General features: G+C 41.9%; 1 protein-coding gene across 1 annotated transcript; it reads right to left on the bottom strand.

The window, feature by feature from the left end:
* Positions 1-1,979: 1,979 nt before the first annotated feature.
* On the bottom strand, positions 1,980-20,458 carry GPRC6A (G protein-coupled receptor class C group 6 member A). The gene is made up of 6 exons (XM_028721703.2): positions 20,109-20,458; positions 15,332-15,635; positions 11,010-11,840; positions 6,884-7,096; positions 5,948-6,071; positions 1,980-4,557 (listed from the first exon to the last, which is right to left on the bottom strand). The coding sequence occupies exons 1-6, from the start codon at positions 20,300-20,302 to the stop codon at positions 3,425-3,427; spliced, it is 2,799 nt and encodes a 932-aa protein (XP_028577536.1). The 5' UTR covers positions 20,303-20,458; the 3' UTR covers positions 1,980-3,424.
* Between the last annotated feature and the right edge of the window lie 87 nt (positions 20,459-20,545).

Raw genomic sequence — 20,545 nt, 5'->3', positions numbered from 1 at the left:
AGACCATTAATTGTTCTAGCTCATTACTGTCTATTCTAACTGTCAGTTTCTTTCCAGGGATTCAGACAATGAATTCTCTAAGCCCTACCTGTAGATGCCAGGAATTAAGCCGGAGACCTTCTGCTGGGGATGGGAGAAAGTTTTGATTTAGCTTGCATTTAAAGGCAAACTTACTGAATTTGCACCTTCCAAAACACTACATGAACCAAAACAGCAGCCATCCTTCAAAATTTGCACTTCTCTGAATTTTGCAGTCCAGTTCTCCAGGTGAGTAATATGTGCAAAATACATATATTAAAGTAAATGGTGCATAAGAATGCACATTTTTAAAAAAATAAAAAAATAATGCAGAAATGTGTTCAAAATAGAGGAAATTGCTTTGCAAAATATGTCTATTATGTAAAAAAAAAAATATGTAAACGTGTATATTTGAAGAAATTAGAACTAATACCCTGATGAATTCCATGAGGACTTTTCTAAAAAATTGCAAGAAGTGTGGGGAACTGAACATTAGATTGGAAAAAATGTGAAACTGGGAGATTCTGGCGTTGATAAATTTGCCTGTCCCTAGTTTAAGGCGATATTATATTTTCATTCACATCCCAAATAATCAAAACCCTACCATTTATTAATTTCTTGGGTTCAAGGAGGTCCCCCACAAACATGATAACGATATGTGTCTGCATGCAGGGATGGCTCAAGTCATTTTTGTTTCCTAGGGTGAAATACGAGGTGATGTTTCCACACTCCATGTACAAAAGCCTGTCAGACTGGCAACTGACTTTTACTGCAACACTGGGGGTGTGGAGCGGGAGGGACAGGCACAGTTTTAGGGAATGCCCAGCCACAGTGATGCTCTCTCTCACATGACTTTGATAAGCAGCAGCACAGAAAGAGACCGCACAGGTTTGGTCTCTTTAGAAAAGAAAACGAGGCTCCCCTTCAGGAGAAGCAACAATCTTGAGAGTGTGAAGACAATGCATGGGTTGACTTACTCAGTTTCCACAGTGCATACCAGAAGGACGTCAGAGCTAATCATTTATAGAGGTGATATAAGGATATCCTACTTCCAAGCTAAAAGTGAATAATATCTTTTGGAGTGCGTATGGGGAAGTCTTGTGGTAGAAGACTGACATTATATTGTACCAGGTATGGACTTAATCAGACATCTGGTGTCTGGACCAAGTGTGCCAGCAGTGGAATAGGGGGAAAGGACTGTCACCGAGTGCGGCAACATTGCTTCAAGTTGCAGTTTGCACCCAAATAGCTGTATCTACAGACTCTGGCCACGAGGGGGCAGTATTTAACACATCTTGTGATTTTGTGGAGCTGTTCTTAAATATTGTTGTTTTATTACTCATCTTCAGAGTACTGAGGTCCCTGGGAAGGTTACAACAAATTCAAATACAGTTTAGAACAGGTTAAAAGCTTACAATGAAAAAACACGATCACAAAAATAGGGTGGGTCCTTAAAATACACACCTTGGGTGTCAAAGGACAGAGTAAAGAAGTGTGTCTTCGGCATTTGCTGAAACCTGTATAATGGAGGTGCTAAGTACACCTCTGTGAGAAGGGAGTTCCACAACCTAGGGGCTGCCACAGAGAATCATAATAATAATTCAGTTGTTAACCTAACATACTGATTCTCAAACCGTGTTCTGTGGGGAACTGTGACCTCTTCAAAAACCTTATCAGGGCAGATCAGTAGATCAATAATTGGAAGCAAACTTCCCTGAAAGAAAGCTTGCCGACCATTACAAATCTTCCGCTGCAATGCACAACCCACAGACGAGTCTTGCTAATGTTTGTTCACAGTTCACACAAAGCAGCCTAGACTGTCCATGAATCTTGACTTCTTCCTTCTTTTCTTGATCATCATTCATGTACATGTCAGAAGATTATGAAGAGATCTATGGATGGAAAGCTTTCCATAAGTGCAATAAACCAATCAATAAATAACTGATTGCTCACAAGAAACGTCCAGGAAGAACATAAATTTAAAAGTTTATTTTTAATAGCAGTATATTTGTATTCCTTTATAATGAGAAGATCCCAGTACACATACATCCATTCAACAATGCTGTAAGTAGCCAGCTGCTGAAAAAAGTCGATATTTTATTAAAGTGTTATAGTTTTGTCACTTTCAGATGGATGTAAAGCCACAAACACAGCCAGCTTTCAACAGCAAAATGCTTAACACTGAGGACTTCTGAGGTATTGGTAACAGCATTTACAAACAAATATTTACAAGTGGTTGTGTGTGTGTGTGTGTGTGTGTGTGTGCATCTTCACACATTTTTCCCAAAGGCTCAGAGATCACACACATAGGTACTGTGCAATCTTATCCAAGCCTACACAGAAGTAAGCCCCACTGAGGTTGCTGTGGCCTACTCTCAGGTAAGTAGGTACAGGATTGTCTTCTAAATACAAATTTAATTTCTGTGAATCACATTACTCCTAAACAGGTGCATATACGTGCACATAATGTGTGGCTTTGCAGCAAGAATAATGGGTGCAGAACTGCCCCCTAAAAAGTTCAATGGAAGTTCTCATTTGCTCCAAGGAGGTCACTGTTTCACCCTATGGTTCCATATATAGGGTTACTGATGAAGAAAATAGTGGTCTAATGATATGTGATTCCAGCCATGTGAACCCAAATCCACTAAGAAAAAGCAATGTGACAGAGACAACCTGCTAAGCATTTTAAATGTGTTTTCTCATATAATTACTTATAAATGGAATTACTGTGAGATTCATTATAGATCTGATTATTTTGTCAAAGAATTCAACTATTCCTGATCGACATGCCCTTCTGATTTACAAACATAAAAGTAAAACCAGGATTAACATACAAAAGTTATCTGTGCAGTTGTGGGAGATCTTGTATTGGAAGCTAGTCAGCCAGCAACACTAAGTGCTAATGGTGAAACCAATTCAAATGGCAATGAAGTACTTGATCCATGGTTGTTTGCACCATAAACTTTATAATAAGGTCTTTTACCTTTGGGCGCTAGGTGTCTTCAAAGCATAATTGTCATTTGGCTTTTATTTGTATAATAAAATACATTTCCCCCTCAAATTTTGTCGTTCAGCCTCTCCATTGGGATGGAAGCATGTATGGAATGCAATTATTGTCAAAGGACATGCCATTAACCTTCATCATTTGAACTCTTTCTTTGGACGTTTTTGTGTGCGGTTGCCATCCAAAATAAACCTACATGCGTAACCATTTAATTTTATTTTTTAACACTCTAAGCAGTGGACTCCAACTCCCATCAGCCCCAGCTAGCATAGCCAATGGTTGGGGATGATGTGATTTGTAGTCCAATAACATTTGAAAGACCACAGGTTGCGGAAGGCTGACTTATGGGGAGATCAAAGAAGGTTTGCTTGTCCTAAAACTACATTTCTTACCATAACTGCTTCATATGCTAGAGAGTCTTCTTCTTGGGATGGTGGGCCCTGCTGCATTTGTGGGTTGCAATTCCCTCCTGATCTCCCTGTACCCAGATGCCTGGAAATGGCAGCTGCCATTCACCCAATTTTTCTGACCCTTAGTTTTGCAACAAGCATTTGCACTGGGAATCGGAGGCGTCTCACTTTTCGAGTCCAGAGAACTTTGGTTTACGCTTAGACTCCCTGCACTTTTGGACGAATAATTGTAAAGCATTTTCAGGAAGGCCGACTTGGTATTTGTCTCTTGCTTATACTGTATGATGTAGCACTTGGGGAGGAATGTACAGCACAGGATCCCATAGTTGGATATTAAAATGACAATAATTTCCACGGCTGGCAAGTACTTGCCAAAAGTAGTTGTGTAGACGGGGATAAACGTAATCCACGCAATGAAGTAGATTAGCATGCCAAACGTTATGAATTTGGCTTCGTTGTAGTTCTCAGGTAGCTTCCTACCTTTAAAGGCGCATATAAAGCATATGAACGCCAAAAGAGCTATATAACCCAGCATGATCCCCAGGGCTACAGCCGAACCCTCGTTACATTCCAGGATAATGACTCTCCGGATGGAGAAGTTCTCATCCACAAAAGGGCTTCGAACGCTGATCCAGACAGCACAAATCATGACCTGAATCCCCGTGCAAAAGGACACGATGGGAATGGGCTTGTAGAGGCCCTTCAGCCATTTTTGCAACTTGGGATCAAAGCTGAAGGCCAGCAGAATTTTCAGAGACTTGATTAAAATGCACGAAATGCAGAGCGCAAAGCTGATGCCAAAGAGAGCTTGCCGGGTTTTACATTTGTACGCCATGGGCTTGCCGATGAAGAAGCCTGTGCTCACAAAAGCAAGGAAATGACAGAGAAGGATGACATAGCAGACAGTCAAGCCACCCGATGCCTTTACAACAGGAGTGTCCACGTTTCTAGTAAATATTATGATAATGCTGCAAATCAACACAATTCCAAGGACAGAGAGTACCAGTAACAAAATAGCAAACCAGTCATTCCAGTTGAGGTACTGAACCATCTTCCTATAGCACCTCGAACTGTTCACAGGGGCCCAGTGTGTCCTGTTGTTGCATAAAATGCAGTAATCCATATCTGTGCAGAGAAAAACAAGAGACTTCTTGACAACTAGCCCCTAGCAGTGCTGTGCATCTTATTGAAGAGATTAGGGCAATTTAATGCACAATTGCGGTCCATTATAATGAACTCATTTTGTTTTGAGAGCCAATACATATTATTAGCAAACAACAACAGCTGCATTTATAGACTGATCAATAGCCTATCTTTGTGAGCAATGTAAAAATACCGTATTTTTCACCCCATAGGATGCACTTTTCCCCCTCCAAAAATGAAGGGGAAATCTGTGTACATCCTATGGGGCGAATGCAGGCTTTTGCTGAAGCGTGGAGAGTGAGAGGGGTCGGTCTCGCTCTCGCTCCCTCTCTCCAGGCTTCAGGAAGCTATCAGCAAGCCTGGGGAGCCCGCGGGAGTTCCCGCAGGGCTCCCTAGGCTGCGGATAGCAGCCTGCTGCCGGGAGCATGGGGCACCCTCCGGAGGGCGCCCCATGCTTCGGGCAGGTGTCCGCAAGCCTTGTGAGCCCTGCGGGAGTTGCCGCCGGGCTCGCAAGGCTTGCGGATAGCAGCCTGTTCTGGGGGCTGGGGTCGGGGGAAGCTTGGGCTTCCCCCGCCCCGGCCCCGCAGCTGGGGGAAAAATTTTTTTTTATTCATTTCCCCCCCAAAAAGGAGGTGCGTCCTATGGGCCAGTGCATTCTATAGGGCGAAAAATACGGTATATACATGCATATAGAAAAATAATACAACCATGTTAGATCCATTACATTCAGTATTTAACATGGGGCTCCCCGTGGGTACCACAGCACCCTCAGATGCCTCTCTTGGCACCTTCTAAAGCCCACTGATTTCCCAATGTTGTTTTAACTGAGGGGTTTTTGGTCTTTGTGGTGTTGGGGGTACCTATTTTTTTGGAGGGGGTTTTGCCTGTTTTTTATTTTTATTTGGTTTTTGAGGGGTGCATATGATTTTGAAGTGGTGTCTGAGGATCACCAGTTGTTACCCTGTGAAATGGGTGCTCTGTGGTGCCCACAACGGTTTATTAGATTTCCAAATGTGCCCTCAGGTAAATCAAGTACCCCTGATTTAAGTTAATGTAGTCACACAGAAGCCAGGCCTTTTCAACTGGAACTGGGATTCAGGTGTTCCAGCAGAGGACTGTTGCCCATGCCACTTGAAACAATGGCTAGAAATACAGGGCACTTCACCTCAGTGCTTTTCAGAAAATGTACTTTAGTTGGATTGTGCATGTGAATACAGGTTGCTTTTGTCTGCCCCCCACCTGCCACCCCACAATTTCTATGGCTCCTGAAACAATCAACAATATATTTGATTCACAGAAAAATACATTAAAAGTATTATTCTTAAGCAAACATTCTGTTCTGATAAAGCCTAAATTCATTCAGATTCCACACCTGATTTATTAGTGTAATAATTTTCGGGGCAGCTTATACACTCGTAGCAGCAGGTATGTGGGCTTGCGGAAACTTTCTTCACCTGTCCTGGGCTGCATTTGCTGGAGCATTTGGACTGAATGTTCTGCAAAACAAAAGAGGCAAACGAAACCTGGAGATCTTGCATTTTAAAATAATCAACAATGACCGCTCTCCCATCAACCGGAGGGCACCCTTCGTGTGGCCGTGCGCCCCACCCCAATCCCTTAGACAACGGCAGAAGTTCCTGGTCCGCCTCCCCATGTCACAGCCCTTTGAGGTTCCAGCCAAATCTCAGTTCTAATGAACCCATCTGTGGTGGGGGGAGGCAGAGCTCTTCACATAGTTAAAAGGGGTGGAGCCTTCCTGACAGCAAACAGTTGGCTCCCCCGTTAAAGGGGCTGAGTTGGAGGGGAGTCACTGGCCATACACTGCAAGCTTGTCAGTGCACTCTCCCGTGTTGTGGTGAAATGGGGGCGGGCACTCTGCATAAACAAACTTTTGGAAAGTTTGGAACTTTCATTAGTCGTGTTGAGCTTAAATCCCATTGATTTCAGTGGGTCTACTCAAATCATGACTAAGTCTTGATCCAAGTTTAAGCATGCATGACATAGGCAAATTGTGGGTCTTGGGTGTACATTCAGCATGCGCACTGTGTTTTGCAAAACGCACAGCATCCACTTGCAGCTTGCACCAATTCCTGCCTATTTAGAATTACAAGCTCATCACAACCGACTTATTGGATAAAATGCTGTTGGTATAACCATCGCATTAATACCATTCTGTTCAATAAGTCAGTCTTCTGTTTTGTTTTCCCAGTTGCTGCTTTCCATTCTTTCAACCGTAAATTTGAAAACAAGAGGATAAATCCAGAAGTGCTTAAAACCCCTTTGGTTTTATCTGTGTGCCTCGAAATACCTTTAGATTCAGGAACTCCATTTCATCTTCCTCATCTGCAAAGATGAAGTCATCTTTCTCAAGGTCGTACTCTGCGATGTTGGAAATCACCATCCGCCCATCAATTTCCTTCCAAACCAGCACATCATAGCCTGTGTTGATGTCTCCGTGAGAGTCGAAATAGACTTCCCTTTCATTGTCAGTGAACCTGATTTCTTTCAGTTCTTCAAGCAACTGCAGGGATAAAAGTGAATAGTGATGCAAACCAGTGCTTAGGGAAGAGAGATGGCATATAGTAGCATTTTATAGAGGGGCAGTACAAATCAAAAACATATCAGAAGAAAAAGAAATGCTTCCAGAGGCCAGATCACTTCACTCATTATAATCATATCTGGGCAACTTGAGTTTTATCAGTTTGCAGAAAGGATTCCCAGTAAAAAATGATTGTCTAATTACTTGTTATGTGACTAATCTCAGGTGTGACTGATCTCACCTCTTTGCTGAGGTGTTTTATTCCTAGATTCATCCTTCCTGAATATTTTAGAATGTCCAGATTCCATTTTACAATTTGGAATAGTGTTTATTATGGGCATGAAAAGCAATTCTAAGAATCACTTGTGAAGCTGCTTTCCCAATAACAAAGTAGAGCTGGAAAAGGATCATTCTGGGGGGAAGTTGTCAAAGTGTTGAATATTCACATTTAATAGTCTAATGTTATTGCCCTATGGCTATTGCTTTCAAAGCACAAGAGGTAAGGTATTTTTTAAAAAGTACTCTGAAGTCTGATTTCATAAGCAAAATTTTAAAATTGAAAACATTCAAAATGAAGAAAAAATGTATTCAGATGTTTCATAAATTTTCTAATTGTTTATGACATTTCATTTCTCCTCTGCTAAAAAAATGTAACCTTGTGGTCTGGGAGTGGAGGAGAAATTTAATTCAGTTCTCATTTAAAGGTGAATCTGAGAACTGAAACACAGCTATCCTTGGGAAGTTGCGAATTTTCTGAATTTTGCAATGCAGTTGTCCAACCAAAAAATGTTTACAAAAAAAATGTCTATATGAGGGGAAAGTGTGCATTTAAAAATGAAGACATTAGTGAAGATAACAAAAATGCATCGTATATGGGGAAATTGCTTGCAAAAATGTGTACATTAGTGAAAAGTCCATACCATATTAGGAGAAATCTGGTGCTGATTTAAAAAATAAATAAATCACAAATTGCACCAGAAACATGTAGAACTGAATTAAAGTTTTCTTAAAAATGAAAAACTGAGAGAACTGAAATTGATAGATCCTTCCACCCCTTAGTATATCTTTCCCTGAAAAAAGAAGTTTAGGCAACAACAAAAATCTTTCTTCAGTCAAAGAAGGTCAAAGAAAGCTAAAGGGTCACATGCAGTCATGGTGCTTCAACTTTGTTTATCTTAAAATAAACGTTGGTTAACTATGTAAAAAATGCAGAAGAGAGTACTGCTGCCCAGGTCCCTAGATAAAGGCGGTCAATTCTCATTTATTTGCCTAATGTTCCTATCTAGCTTTGGCTGCCTCCACTTTGGGAATTTACTGCGGAAAGGACACACTTCGTTCACTCACTTTTTATGGGGCACCTGCACAGTGTCTTGAACAAAATATCCCCCTTTCATGTTTTCCCCTGTTCAACTTCTGTTTCTTTTCAGAGGTCAGGAACATCAGAGTTCTTTTTAAATCAATAGAAAAGCTGTGCGATTTCTATTCCGGTCAATTGGATCGCTCTATTTTTCAGATTGTGCTTTTCTATGTCCTGTCTGTCCTCTCTTGGAATCAACCTCACCAGTTTAACACTTCCCTTTCCAAATAGCATTGCCTTTATATCTCCATTTCCCATCTAAATTGCAGCTGGGGATGGCAGAGAAGGGATAGGGAGTGCTTAGCGTTCCCCACACCCCACGGTCCCAAATAAAATTACCCGCTTCCCAGGCCAGGCGCAATACATTTTTCTGCCCAAGGCAAAGGGCAAGATGGTAGCTTTTCATTCCACATTCACAGGACAGGCCCATTGCACTCATAGCTGTACATTCCCAACAGAGGAGAATGGCTGGGAATCCCACTATGCCCCTTTCCCCAAAAACTGCTGTCTGGGGTACAATTCACACAGTGGTTTAACAATTAATCCGTGTCCCCGACCAGCCTTGTTTTGCACATCGTTATATGCATTCTGATATTGATAATATTATATGCATATACATTCCTGGTTTCCTAAAGAAAGCAACACACAAACACGTGTATGTATGTATGTATGTATGTATGTATGTATGTATAAAAATCCTGATGTATTCATGCTTACAAAATTATGCTTCAAAAACATAGTTCCACAGGAGGGTTGACTCATCTATTTAAACCACTTTTAGGTATTATATAAATTTTGTGAAATAAATATGTTGTGCATATTTTTTTGCAAATGATTTCACACTGAATTGCACAAGTGGCTTGGTCATAAGTGGGCACCCGGTACAGGAAGAGGTCTGGTGCCTGGGCAATGCTCACTCAGATCCATGTAAAACAAATTATTCCTCCATCCCTAACTCAGACTGAATATGCTGTGGGAGGAGATCTGCAATACTGTACAACACTAAGGGAAATACTGGACAGAGCTTCTTGACATGGAGGGATCTGGGAAGCTCGGGGGTGGGGGGGAGAGACTTGAAAGCACCCTCACCACACAACCCAAAACCCAGAATGTTTTGGGAAAGCCATAACAGTAACAGTTTCATAAAATGGATATCAATATATGTGTTGTAACGATGTGATTTTAAGAATGCCCTCTGGATTCTTAGGTAAAGAAGAACATCATTAGTTGTGTGTCAACACTAGAGCAAAAGATTCTGATTACCACAATATAGTCTCAACCTCTCAGCACTGCAGCAATATCTGATCCCAGACCCCACATGACCCTTCAGCATGAAGACTCAAATACCCAGAGAATTGTGCATATTAATACGCTCACTGGATCAATGTATCTCAAACAGTGTCAAAATGTAGGTGAGGAGATTTGCAGAAGGAACAAAACCAGCTGGTTGGGTTTGTTCTGGACAGATGTGGTCTTCTTTATTACAAATATTTATACGTTGCCTATTGTGAAAACATCAGGGTAGTTTACAACACGAGTTGAAAAAACAGTGGCAATAAAATAAACCCAGCAGCATTAACAGTCAGTACAAAACAATTCAGAGGTGATATGATAGCCACCTTCAAATATCTGAAAGGCTATCACATGGATGATGGAGCAACCTGCTGCTCTGGAGGGTAGGACCCGAACCAATGGCTTCAAATTACAAGAAAGGACATTCCAACTAAACATTAGGAAGACCTTACTGGTGTTATGAGCTGTTCAGCAGTGGAATGGACTACTTTGGAAGGTGTGGACTCTCCTTCATCTGGGGGTTTTAAGCAGAGCTTGGATTAACATCTCTCTTGGGTGCTTTAGCTGAGATTCCTGCATGGAATGGGGTAGAACTAGAACCCTTGGGGTCCCTCACAGGTATACAAATATATGATTGTATGAAAATTAAACTTTTAAAGAAGTTATGGGGAAAGCTGCCATCAGTAACCAGCACAGGCCTCAGTAAGGTTTCAACAGGTGCTGAAAACTCTTGATCTTTTGCAGTTATGCATTCGTTGTGTTGCCCTGGGACTGCAATTTTATCTCAACATCCAGTTCTCCCTAAGATTAAGCAGAAATAATTGTAAAGAAGATAACAGGATTGTTGGGAGGGAATATAAAATAAGGGATACAATACTTTCTGAAAAGTTGATTAATGTTTTTTTCCTATTCTTGAGCGAAAAGTTTGTTCATGAAGCATAATGACCCACCTGTATGAACTGGCTTTCATTTTCAGGGGTTAAGCTCGGATAGGTTTCAGCTAAGATTTTTAAAATCTTGTTGAGACTTTTTGGCAGTGATTTATACAAATGTTAAAGTTTAAGTCAAATGTATCAAATCTTTAAGCTGCTGCAACCCCTGTAGAGTAACGAGGATGAAAATATCAAATTGTTCAAGTAATACCGACTTGAAGTAATGCCCAATGGTTTCTGCTTGGAAAGGTTGGAAAGGAAGGGATGAAAAGTGCGGAAAAATATGTGTAATAAAAATATGTTTAAACCATACCTCCCAAGGGGCAAAAGCATATGGGTCTTTGCAGTTTCTGGCCCTGCACTGATTCCGAATGGCATTTGCAATTGCATACACGGCTAGCATGGTGCTGTGGATAAATCCTGGTTCAATGTTTGCGATGAGAAATTCCTCTCTCCGAAACTGGTTACTTGGTTTAGTGCGGTTCTGTAGAACTCTCTCAACAGAGTAATTACCAATGCACTTGCTCAAATCTTGATCGTTTATATGCGAGCATGCTGCCATAAGCGTGTTGTATTCCATTGAGAACGTGTTGTTTCCATTGGGGGCTGTATGTAGATTGCTCAAGAAGTCGTGGAAAGATGACATGTTGCCACTTTTGAACGTAAATCCAACCACTTTCCCCAGGCGACTGATGTTTGGAATGGTGCTAATCTTGACAGCTGCTGACCAGTTATCACTTGCAATCCAGGTCTTATTTATGTTCCTCTCAATTGCTTTTCTGAACAATCTCATTACGTGGAATTGCCTGAGAAAGACAACAATGACGTTTACCCTGGTTTCCTTGACAATCTTCTCAAGAGCTTGATTAATTTTGCCATGAATGGTGCTGTCCGAGAGATAAGCAGGCAGCATTTCTTTAAATGCAATGCAGACATTGTTTGCCATTGCCTGTAACCCGAAGCTCTCCACAGCGAGGCGCCCAAAGTCATCGTCAGTGGCTATGATTCCAATCCAGTTCCACCCTGACCTGTGGATCAGTCGTGCCATCGCTTTCGTCTGATAAGAATCACTAGGCACGGTGCGCAGAAAAGTCGGGAAGCGGACTTTATCACTAAGGATTTCTGCAGTTGAAGCGTGACTCACCTGTGGAGATGACAATACAGCCTCGTTATAGACACAGGGAACAGCACTGAGCAAAGACCCAGGGTTCAAGTTCTTAGAAGCATCAAATAAGCTGTTGCAAAGGGGGAAGCTGAGATGGCTATAATTCACTCTCTCAACTCCTGGTGCATTTTCTATCTAAGTGCTCTTACGCTCCAACAGATATATGTAAGTTTGAGTGAATTGCAGCATGGTGGCCTCCTGCCACAGACACCACCAAAAGCTGCTTGAAATAGCCGTCTCCACTTATGGGCCATTGCAACACATTTTCTGGGCAGGACCCCCAAAGCATTACCACCATTTCAACATTGGGAATATCATGACTGAAAAGAGAACCCTGGTGGATCAAACCAAAGGCCTAGCTAGTCCAGTTTCCTGCTTTCACACTAGCCAACCTTAGACAGCCACCTCATTGGTTTCAAGCAATGCACTCCTCAAACAAGGGTGTTGGAGGATTCTGGTTTGCTCTACCTTTGAAACTTACCTCACACACACACACATCCCTGCAAAACAACAACCCATGCATGGATTGGACACAGAAATGTAAATTAGAGTGCATAATCTATGAGCCGATACACACATGGGTCCAACAACCTAAAAACAATACAATGACATTACATTATGGACATTATAGACATTATGACATATGGTTGCATCCTGAGAGCATTTAAAAGTACTTTTTAAACTGGATAAACCTGGTAAAGTTACTAACTGTTCTAAGCAGTTGATTATTTAAACAGAAAGAAAGTAAGAACAATGACAATCTTCTAACCCCCTCATAAGTACAGTGGACACTCGGGTTGCAAACGTGATCAGTGCGGGAGGCACGTCCGCAACCCCCAGCGTTTGCAACCCGCAGCGCCGTGTGTGCACACATGCAAGTCGCGATTTGGTGCTTCTGCGCATGTGCAGAGTGCGATTTAGTGCTTCTGTGCATGCGTGAGCGCCGAAACCCAGAAGTAACCTGTTCCAGTACTTCTGGGTTCGGCGCGGTGCGCAACCCGAAAACACGCAACCTGAAGCGTCTGTAACCTGAGGTATGACTCTACCCAGTTTTTATTTTTAGTAGAATTGTGCAGATTTGAAGGGTATTTTTTTTATCCACATGTAAATGGGGTAGCATAGATTCTTTCTGTACATAGGAAAAACTGACAGGATGGAAATAGGCTGTTTCATCCAGCGCTATCTTTAAAATGCATATCCCAGAGTAATGATGTCCAACTGAGCATGCACCACTCTCCTTATCTGCATGGTGGACTGAATTCAAGAGAAGATTCTTCTAACTGAACTTCAGCTGTATTTTAGGCTGGTAGCAAGACTTTGTACTTGTCTGGAGACGCAAATGAACATATGACTTCATCTCGCCAGGCGAACAGTAGAGTTTGCGTTCAGATAGAAATGTTTTCTCAGATTAAGGATTTTCAAAACCTGCTTCTTGAAACGCTACATTTGCTTTTTTAACTCATTTCATGCAGGTCAGAGTGAGGTTTGGTATCATGGCTGGCAGCCAGTACCCTGCGTGACACACACACACACACACACACACACACACACACACTCCGAAACAACACCACCACCACAGAGTCCTCTGCAACACATAGAGATTCTGTGGCTGACATTCGAAGAGATATGGAAAGGGTTACCCAAGGATAGGTCATCTGAAAAAAATAAACGCACTCATTCTATTGAATGAAAACATCTGGGCTAATGCAGTGTTTTGTTTCTACATACCATTCATACTGTCACTACAGTTTCTGTTCAGTTTGAAGATTAACTGTGCACACACTATATCTTTAAAGCACATCCAAAACACATTTCCCCACTGGAAGAATTCTGCTTTACCCCAGACAGAGTTGCAATTCCCACCAACCCTTAAAATCTAGCGCCCAAAATTCATTGAGGGGGGAAATGTGCTTCAAATGCACTTTGAAGTTATATTGTGCACTCAGCCCATGCCCCCCCCCACCAATTCAAGCAGGAACACACGAGGCAGCTGCCATGCGATGGCTGCTGTTAATTGCAACATGTGGTACGTGGTGGCAAGAAATCTCTATTCAGCGGCTCACCTTACAAACTGTGCAACTTTCTCAATGCTTTCATTGAGGCAGCGAGGAGGGCAGATATCTTGTTGTGGGGTAAAGTCTCCTGATCTGATAGTGGGCTGCATATAAACAGCTCAGCACATGACAGAACCAGTATGTGGCTGCCAGTTGTGATGTGTGCACCCCATTGGAGACTCTTAAAACATGTTTATGTTCATAAATCTTTATATGGTTTTGTTAAGTCTTTCAATCCAGGGTTTTGTGTTTCTTTTAGAATTGCGGTTCACTGAAATATAAACACCTCACAACCACATATATGGGGGGGGGGAGGCGGGAATCAGTTGGCAGGTTGATTACTACAAATGGGATATTAAGTCATTCAAGCCTGACTTACTGCTAATCCCTACATGTGTGTGTGCATGCATGGTGGGGGGTGGGTTTGATGTTTGTTTTGTTTGCCTATGCACACATTTGCTATCCTTCTTGGCAGCTCCATAGCTGCGGCACCAGGGTGAATCAAGATAAAACAATCAAGGAAGATGAACAAAAACCTGTGGTGCCAAATGACTTTGTCAGAAGATGCAAAAATGTTGTTGGCACACAGCCCTGTTGTTTTCTGTCAGATTGCTTGTGGCGATCACATCGTTGAATTGTCGCTCACCTCAATAAACATGCCTTCTGACATTCAGAGGGCCAGTGCAACAGGGGAGGAGCCTAGGATCTTGACCATGTGCAAGGGAACACCAGCATCAAGAGTCTGGTTTGACTCCCAGCTGGTGGGTGGCACACCAGCCTCAGTTTGAGCTGGCTCCTCCTCCAGTTCAGAACCATGACAGTCCCCTGCTATTCTAAAGCAGTGGTGGGGTCTCTTCAGCCCGCAAGCCTAATTAGCTGCCCCCGCCCCAGCCATTTTGGCCAAGCCATATCTACCCGTCAAATATGACACCATACATATGATGTTTGGTGTGGGACAGTTAAAGAACTGGCCGAAAGGGGGATTGCAAAGCACTGTGCATCTGAATCAAAGACTAAGGCTTAGTGCACAATTACATAAAAGCAAACTACACTGCCAGGGTGTCTCACTCTGTGTGCTGCCTTAGGTCATTGAAACTCCTGCTCAGTCAACAACAGGTTGGGTGATTCCACAGAGCACCAAAGGTATGTCAATACCATCAAAGTCTCACGATCCACATCACACCAAATTCATGGAAATAAAGTTGTGTGGCCTTCTCATCTTCTTTCTTTACCCCATGTTAAAATATGATAACCAAGAAATAAGCATATTGTTTATTTAGTACTCTAGAATGTTGTCCCTTCCATGTTGATATATACCCACCAGCCAAGCCAGCTTATAATTATATTCAGAGTCCTATAATTTCATTAAAACACTCCTCCTGTTGAAAGCAAGAAGCTCTTTTTATAGTGACTTACCTGTGGTATAAGCTGCAAATTCAATACTCTTGCAACCGACATAGATACTTCTGAATAGGTGGCCCCTATGACAGCTTTGACTCTGGGCGTATAGTCTGAATAGTTGCACCTGAATTCCACGAGGTCTTTTGAGGCATTGAACTTGGACAGGAACCTCAGAGCTGCAGCCATTGCCCTGGTGACCTCTGCACAAGTGTCATAGATCTCATACCCCAATTTAATTCCAGGTAAGAGTGTAGAGTTGTTGATTGTTTCGATTGCATGGACCATTGCAAGGCTCTGAAGAAACACTTGAACTTCAAAGCTGTTGAGAAACACACAAAGTCAGTTATCGTTATGTCACCCAAATTCACTTCCCATGATATGAAATTAATATGTGCAGTGTGCATATGTTGAGAGTGTATCCACCATGGAAGGTTATGACATTTTGTAGTCTTTGAAATTCATGTCAGATCTCTAGAGAAAGATGGCGCCCCTCCCAATGCTGTTAGCTTACACTGCCCCAAACCTCAGCTCTCTCTCTGTATGTCTTTCTTCTCCATACTGCTTCTGTTGTTTTTCACTCACAGCTTAATAAGGATGAGTCACACCCCCAACTGTCTCCTACCCTCTTGGGCCATTGACCTAACATAAGATGTGTCTGGAATCTTTGCCACTGGTGACAAGGAGCATCTGCAGTCATTCTGACCTCATTAACTTTCTCTCACCTCCTCCATCTCACAACACACACACACACACACACACACACACACACACAGAGAGAGAGAGAGAGAGAGAGAGAGAGTATCAAGAAATTGGTCTAGCTCATACTTTTCTTAAAACAGTAGCAGCTTTTTCTGTACAAGATAAATGAGAGGTTCATAGACATTAAACACATAAATATTGATATAAATAAAAAAGGTAGCCGTATATAAATTTAAAAACCATTTTCAATTTTGCAGTTTGCCTTTAAAGGTGAACCTGCCTAATTCACACAAAACAATATGAGAACTGAAAAACAGGGCATCCTGCAAAATTTGCAGTTATCTGAATTATTCAGTGCAGCTCCCTGCCAAGTAATGTGCAATGCATGCACTACAGTAAAAATAAGCATAAAAATGAATATGATTGTGAAAGTAACATACAAAATGCAATGCATTGGGGGAAATATCAATATTTGTGAAAATATCCATATTTGTGAATGTTTGTTTTACATAAATACATATATTAGGCAAAACTGCACACAAAAAGTGTGTATCAGGAGGAATGCTTATTAAATTATATGTTGACTTTTTTCAATGCAAACTGACGTAGAAATGTGGAGAACCGCACACAAGACTGGATACATGAGAAAGTGTGAGAAACCAAAACTGACAGATTTACCCATCCCTACGTATGAACTCTCCACAAACAAAATGGAATGAATTTTTAATAAATAGCTGACATTGTCTAATCTCCCTAGAAATAAATTGGGATGAATGCTCAATACGGCTGTCATCTTGAAGTGATCCCAGTCTCTTCTGTCGCTGTAATTTGTAATATCCTGTCTTAATCTCACTGCTGGGGCATGCCTCTAGGGTGCACCAATTGGAGGGGCCTTATCTCATCCAGTAACACATTTGTGAAGCACCTATGGGGCAAAGAAGTCAATAAAAGATATTTCCTTGCCCAGGTCTCTGCACAATGGGTGCTCTTCCAGCAGAAACACTTCCGAGCTTTTCCTCCTCCTCTTTCTCTTCCATGGGCACAAATGGGATGGAAAAGAATCTGTCAACAGTAATCTGCAAATGACCATTCATTCTCACTTCCATCATGCACTGTACTCCCCAACCTTGCATCAACATCTGCACATTCTTTCCACTCCCTGCATTTGTGGGACTTCTCTTCCATCTCCAAAGAACCAAGAGGCTATGTCTATCTAGGATCCTGGAAATGGTTGCAAGAGAGGGCTATTGCCACCATTTCCAGGATCCTAGACAGACAAAGCCTCTTGGTTCTTTGCTACAGACTGCAAATCTTCCCAGTTAAGCCCATCACCAGCTCATCTGCTTCCTGCACCCTCCTCTTAGGCCTAACTGCCTACTCTGTTGCTGGGCCTCTGAATATGTCCTGACTACCCTGGCAACAGCCAACACTAATCTTCTTATGTTGAGTTTCTATATGATGCTTAGACTAGAGGTTGTACTTGGGAGACCTCCAGTCTGTCTGCTCATGCTTACCTTAAAGTCAATGTGAGGTTACTACTACTACTACTATTACTATTACTACTACTACTACTACTACTACTACTGAAACAACTTGAACCGCTGCTACATGCTTCATTATGGCTGAACCACACCAACCCAGAATTTCTCTCCAAAGAAATGCAGTCCCACTGCCAATACCAGTTTTGGTTTTTCCAGGTGATACAGTGTTCCTGGGTTGCAGTGCTAACCCAGGTTTGGTTTTTCTTTGAGTTTATTTTCAAATTCACAGGTCAAACATAGGTAGGGGGACAGCTTAACATCCCAATAGGCAGCCAAATCCACTGCCCCACATCAGATTTCCAGAGAGGGGCACCTCCCTCCAAAAACACACTTTTCAAACATTGCTGTCTCCCTGGCTCTCTCTGTGTGCCCAACTCAGAGTCTGCTGTCTGTTGCCCAATATGCTTCTGTTGTTTTCCCACTCATATCTCACATGCCCCTTCCCTCTGGTTGAAGGAGAATGAGAATGAGTTCATCTTCTCCAATCATCTCTTAACCCTCGTGGGCAATTTACCACCAATTTCCCTAATAGAAGATACGCCTTGAAACTTGGTCATCAGCTATCAAGTAGCATTTGCAATCATTCTGGGCCAATTACACAACACTCTCCTACCCAAACCCCAAATCTCACAATACCGCATATGAAGCTGTGCTTTATGGAATCCAGGGAAGGGCTCTTCAAACTGCATGTTGTTGAGAGGGGGCAATTTTGATTTGTCTTGCTAACTGTCTGGCCCCACAGAGCCCTACATTTTAAATAAGGGAAGGGACAGGAAACAGAAGGTACAAAGGAACCTGCCTCAAACTGAGTCAGTCCATTCATCTCTCTCGATGTCAACAGCAGCACTCTCTCTACCTGAGGTGTAGAGATCAGGGACTGAACCACTGTGCTTTACCACTGAGATGCATCCTCAGGAGTCTTTTGTAACTGCCCTACAGTAATTCTGAAAGCTTTACCTGTTTCTTATGCAATCAACAGTCTCTAGCTATCTTCTGCCTTCAAGGGGTACTGGGGGGCATACATAGGAGCCAACTCCTAGGGGCCAAGGTCTCTTTGGCCCCCAAAAAATATTTGAGGGGGCTGGGGGCACCCAAAGTTGATGGGTGTTACTATTTAAATGTTTGTGCGCTGCATCTTGTGATTATGTAGGGCAGAGCTTACCTAACCCCCTCAGATAATTCAAGTTGGCACCCCAGGTGGCATACATGACCCTCCCCCCTCCATACACTACATGATTGGGACTATGTTAGTCAGCAAGCTTTAGTTCAACTGGTCCATTTAGAGCTTTTGACAATTTAACTGGGGAGGGGTGATTTTAATTACATACTGGGATACATTTTAATTAGTAGGGTTGAGTATGAAGGTTATACCTATTTACTTTTGAGTCTTTCTTGTTCTGATGTTTCAATATATACAACAGTTATGAAAAATTGCCTTTCCTTTTCACAATAGGAGTTGGAGTTTTTCGTTATGCTAAGCTGTTATCCCAAGCATCAGTCAGTAATTCAATACGGTATCTATGTGGTGGTTTTGGTGATACACACATATATTGACATATAATTGATTTGTTTGTTAAAACTAAAAGAGGACAACTTACATTAAATGTAAACTGTGATTATGAGTTGAATACATTTCTGGATTACTTATACAGCCAACATAAAAGCAGTTATGCTGCAGTCCTGAAAACACTCTCTTACTGAGTAGTCACATCAGTTTCATTTGGGTAACATCAATGTAAACAGTCTATGGACAGCAGGTTAATTGCCTTTTGGCTGGCACTGTCAAATTGTTGACACATCAATGCAATGTAAAGTCTACAAAGTAATGAAAGGACTGACATGGAATGATAGAAAAAGAGGTTCAGCTGTACTTTCTGAAAACATTCACATTCTGTGTCAAAAATGCTCTCTATTATTTTATGTCACTACAGTTCAAGCTTATACATTTCCACTCATAAGTAAGTCCCACTGAGTTCAATGGGATTTACTCAAAGGCAAGTCCACGCTTTTCTGGGAGTAAGTCCCATTGAACATTTATAGGTGTACATTGTCAGGCTTTAGCATGGCCAAAGTGTAAAAGTTGGATACTGTGGTATAACACAGAAGAAATCCAATATACAGAATGGGTTCCAGTTATGTACTATGTTTTATGCCATATTAATATGTGGTGTATGGAGGTAATAAAAATGCAGGGTTTGGTTATATACCATAAAAGAGGTGGAAGTCAATAAGACACTAACAGTAGAATCCTATGCATGCCTGTTCAAAAGTCCCATTACATTTAATGGGATCACCTTCCTGATAAGTACATATAACATTACACAACATAAGAGATAGAAAGTAATTGCAGCCTCTCACAGTCATTCATGTTAGATTTTACCCAGGCATATCAGACACACACTTTTCGTTGCTGATACTCTTTTAAGAAACAGTGATTTAAAGATTCCAAAAATGTAAATGTCCCCCCCCCCCCACCTTTCCTCATTTACTCCATTCATGTCATGTCATGCTGCTCTTTTCATTCTCCTGACACAGTTGATATTATTACTCACCCGGCACAATTGGCAATCACTGGCTTGAGGGGGTTTTCTTCTGAATGCAACATCTTGCCATGAATTGCAAACAAGCCTCCAATGACAACATCTCCCGGAGAGCTGGCACCCACAAAGTCATCAGAATTCCGGCAAGACTGCCCGATATTAAAGCATATCAGGAAGAAAGGCATCAACACACCAAATATTGCCATGTTTCTGTTTCATTTGATCTTTAGTTGCCTTCAGTCAATTAGGTAAGCAGCCCTGCCAACAACACAGTTCCTATTTCACCTGTAAACATCAGCAAGGCACAGGGCTGTTCTGGGAGCCAAGCACGCCTTAACCAAATGCTGGTTACCAGCTCAGACGGGTCATGCTGTTTAACTGATACCACTGGAGGACTTATGAGGGAGGGGGAGGTCTGGGGAAAACTGGGGGGGGGGTGTATAAAATAA

The sequence above is a fragment of the Podarcis muralis genome, chromosome 3, assembly GCF_964188315.1.
Source record: "Podarcis muralis chromosome 3, rPodMur119.hap1.1, whole genome shotgun sequence".
Taxonomy (NCBI): domain Eukaryota; kingdom Metazoa; phylum Chordata; class Lepidosauria; order Squamata; family Lacertidae; genus Podarcis; species Podarcis muralis.
The sequence above is the reverse complement of the archived record's forward strand: the minus strand, read 5'-3'. Positions and strand labels throughout refer to the sequence as shown.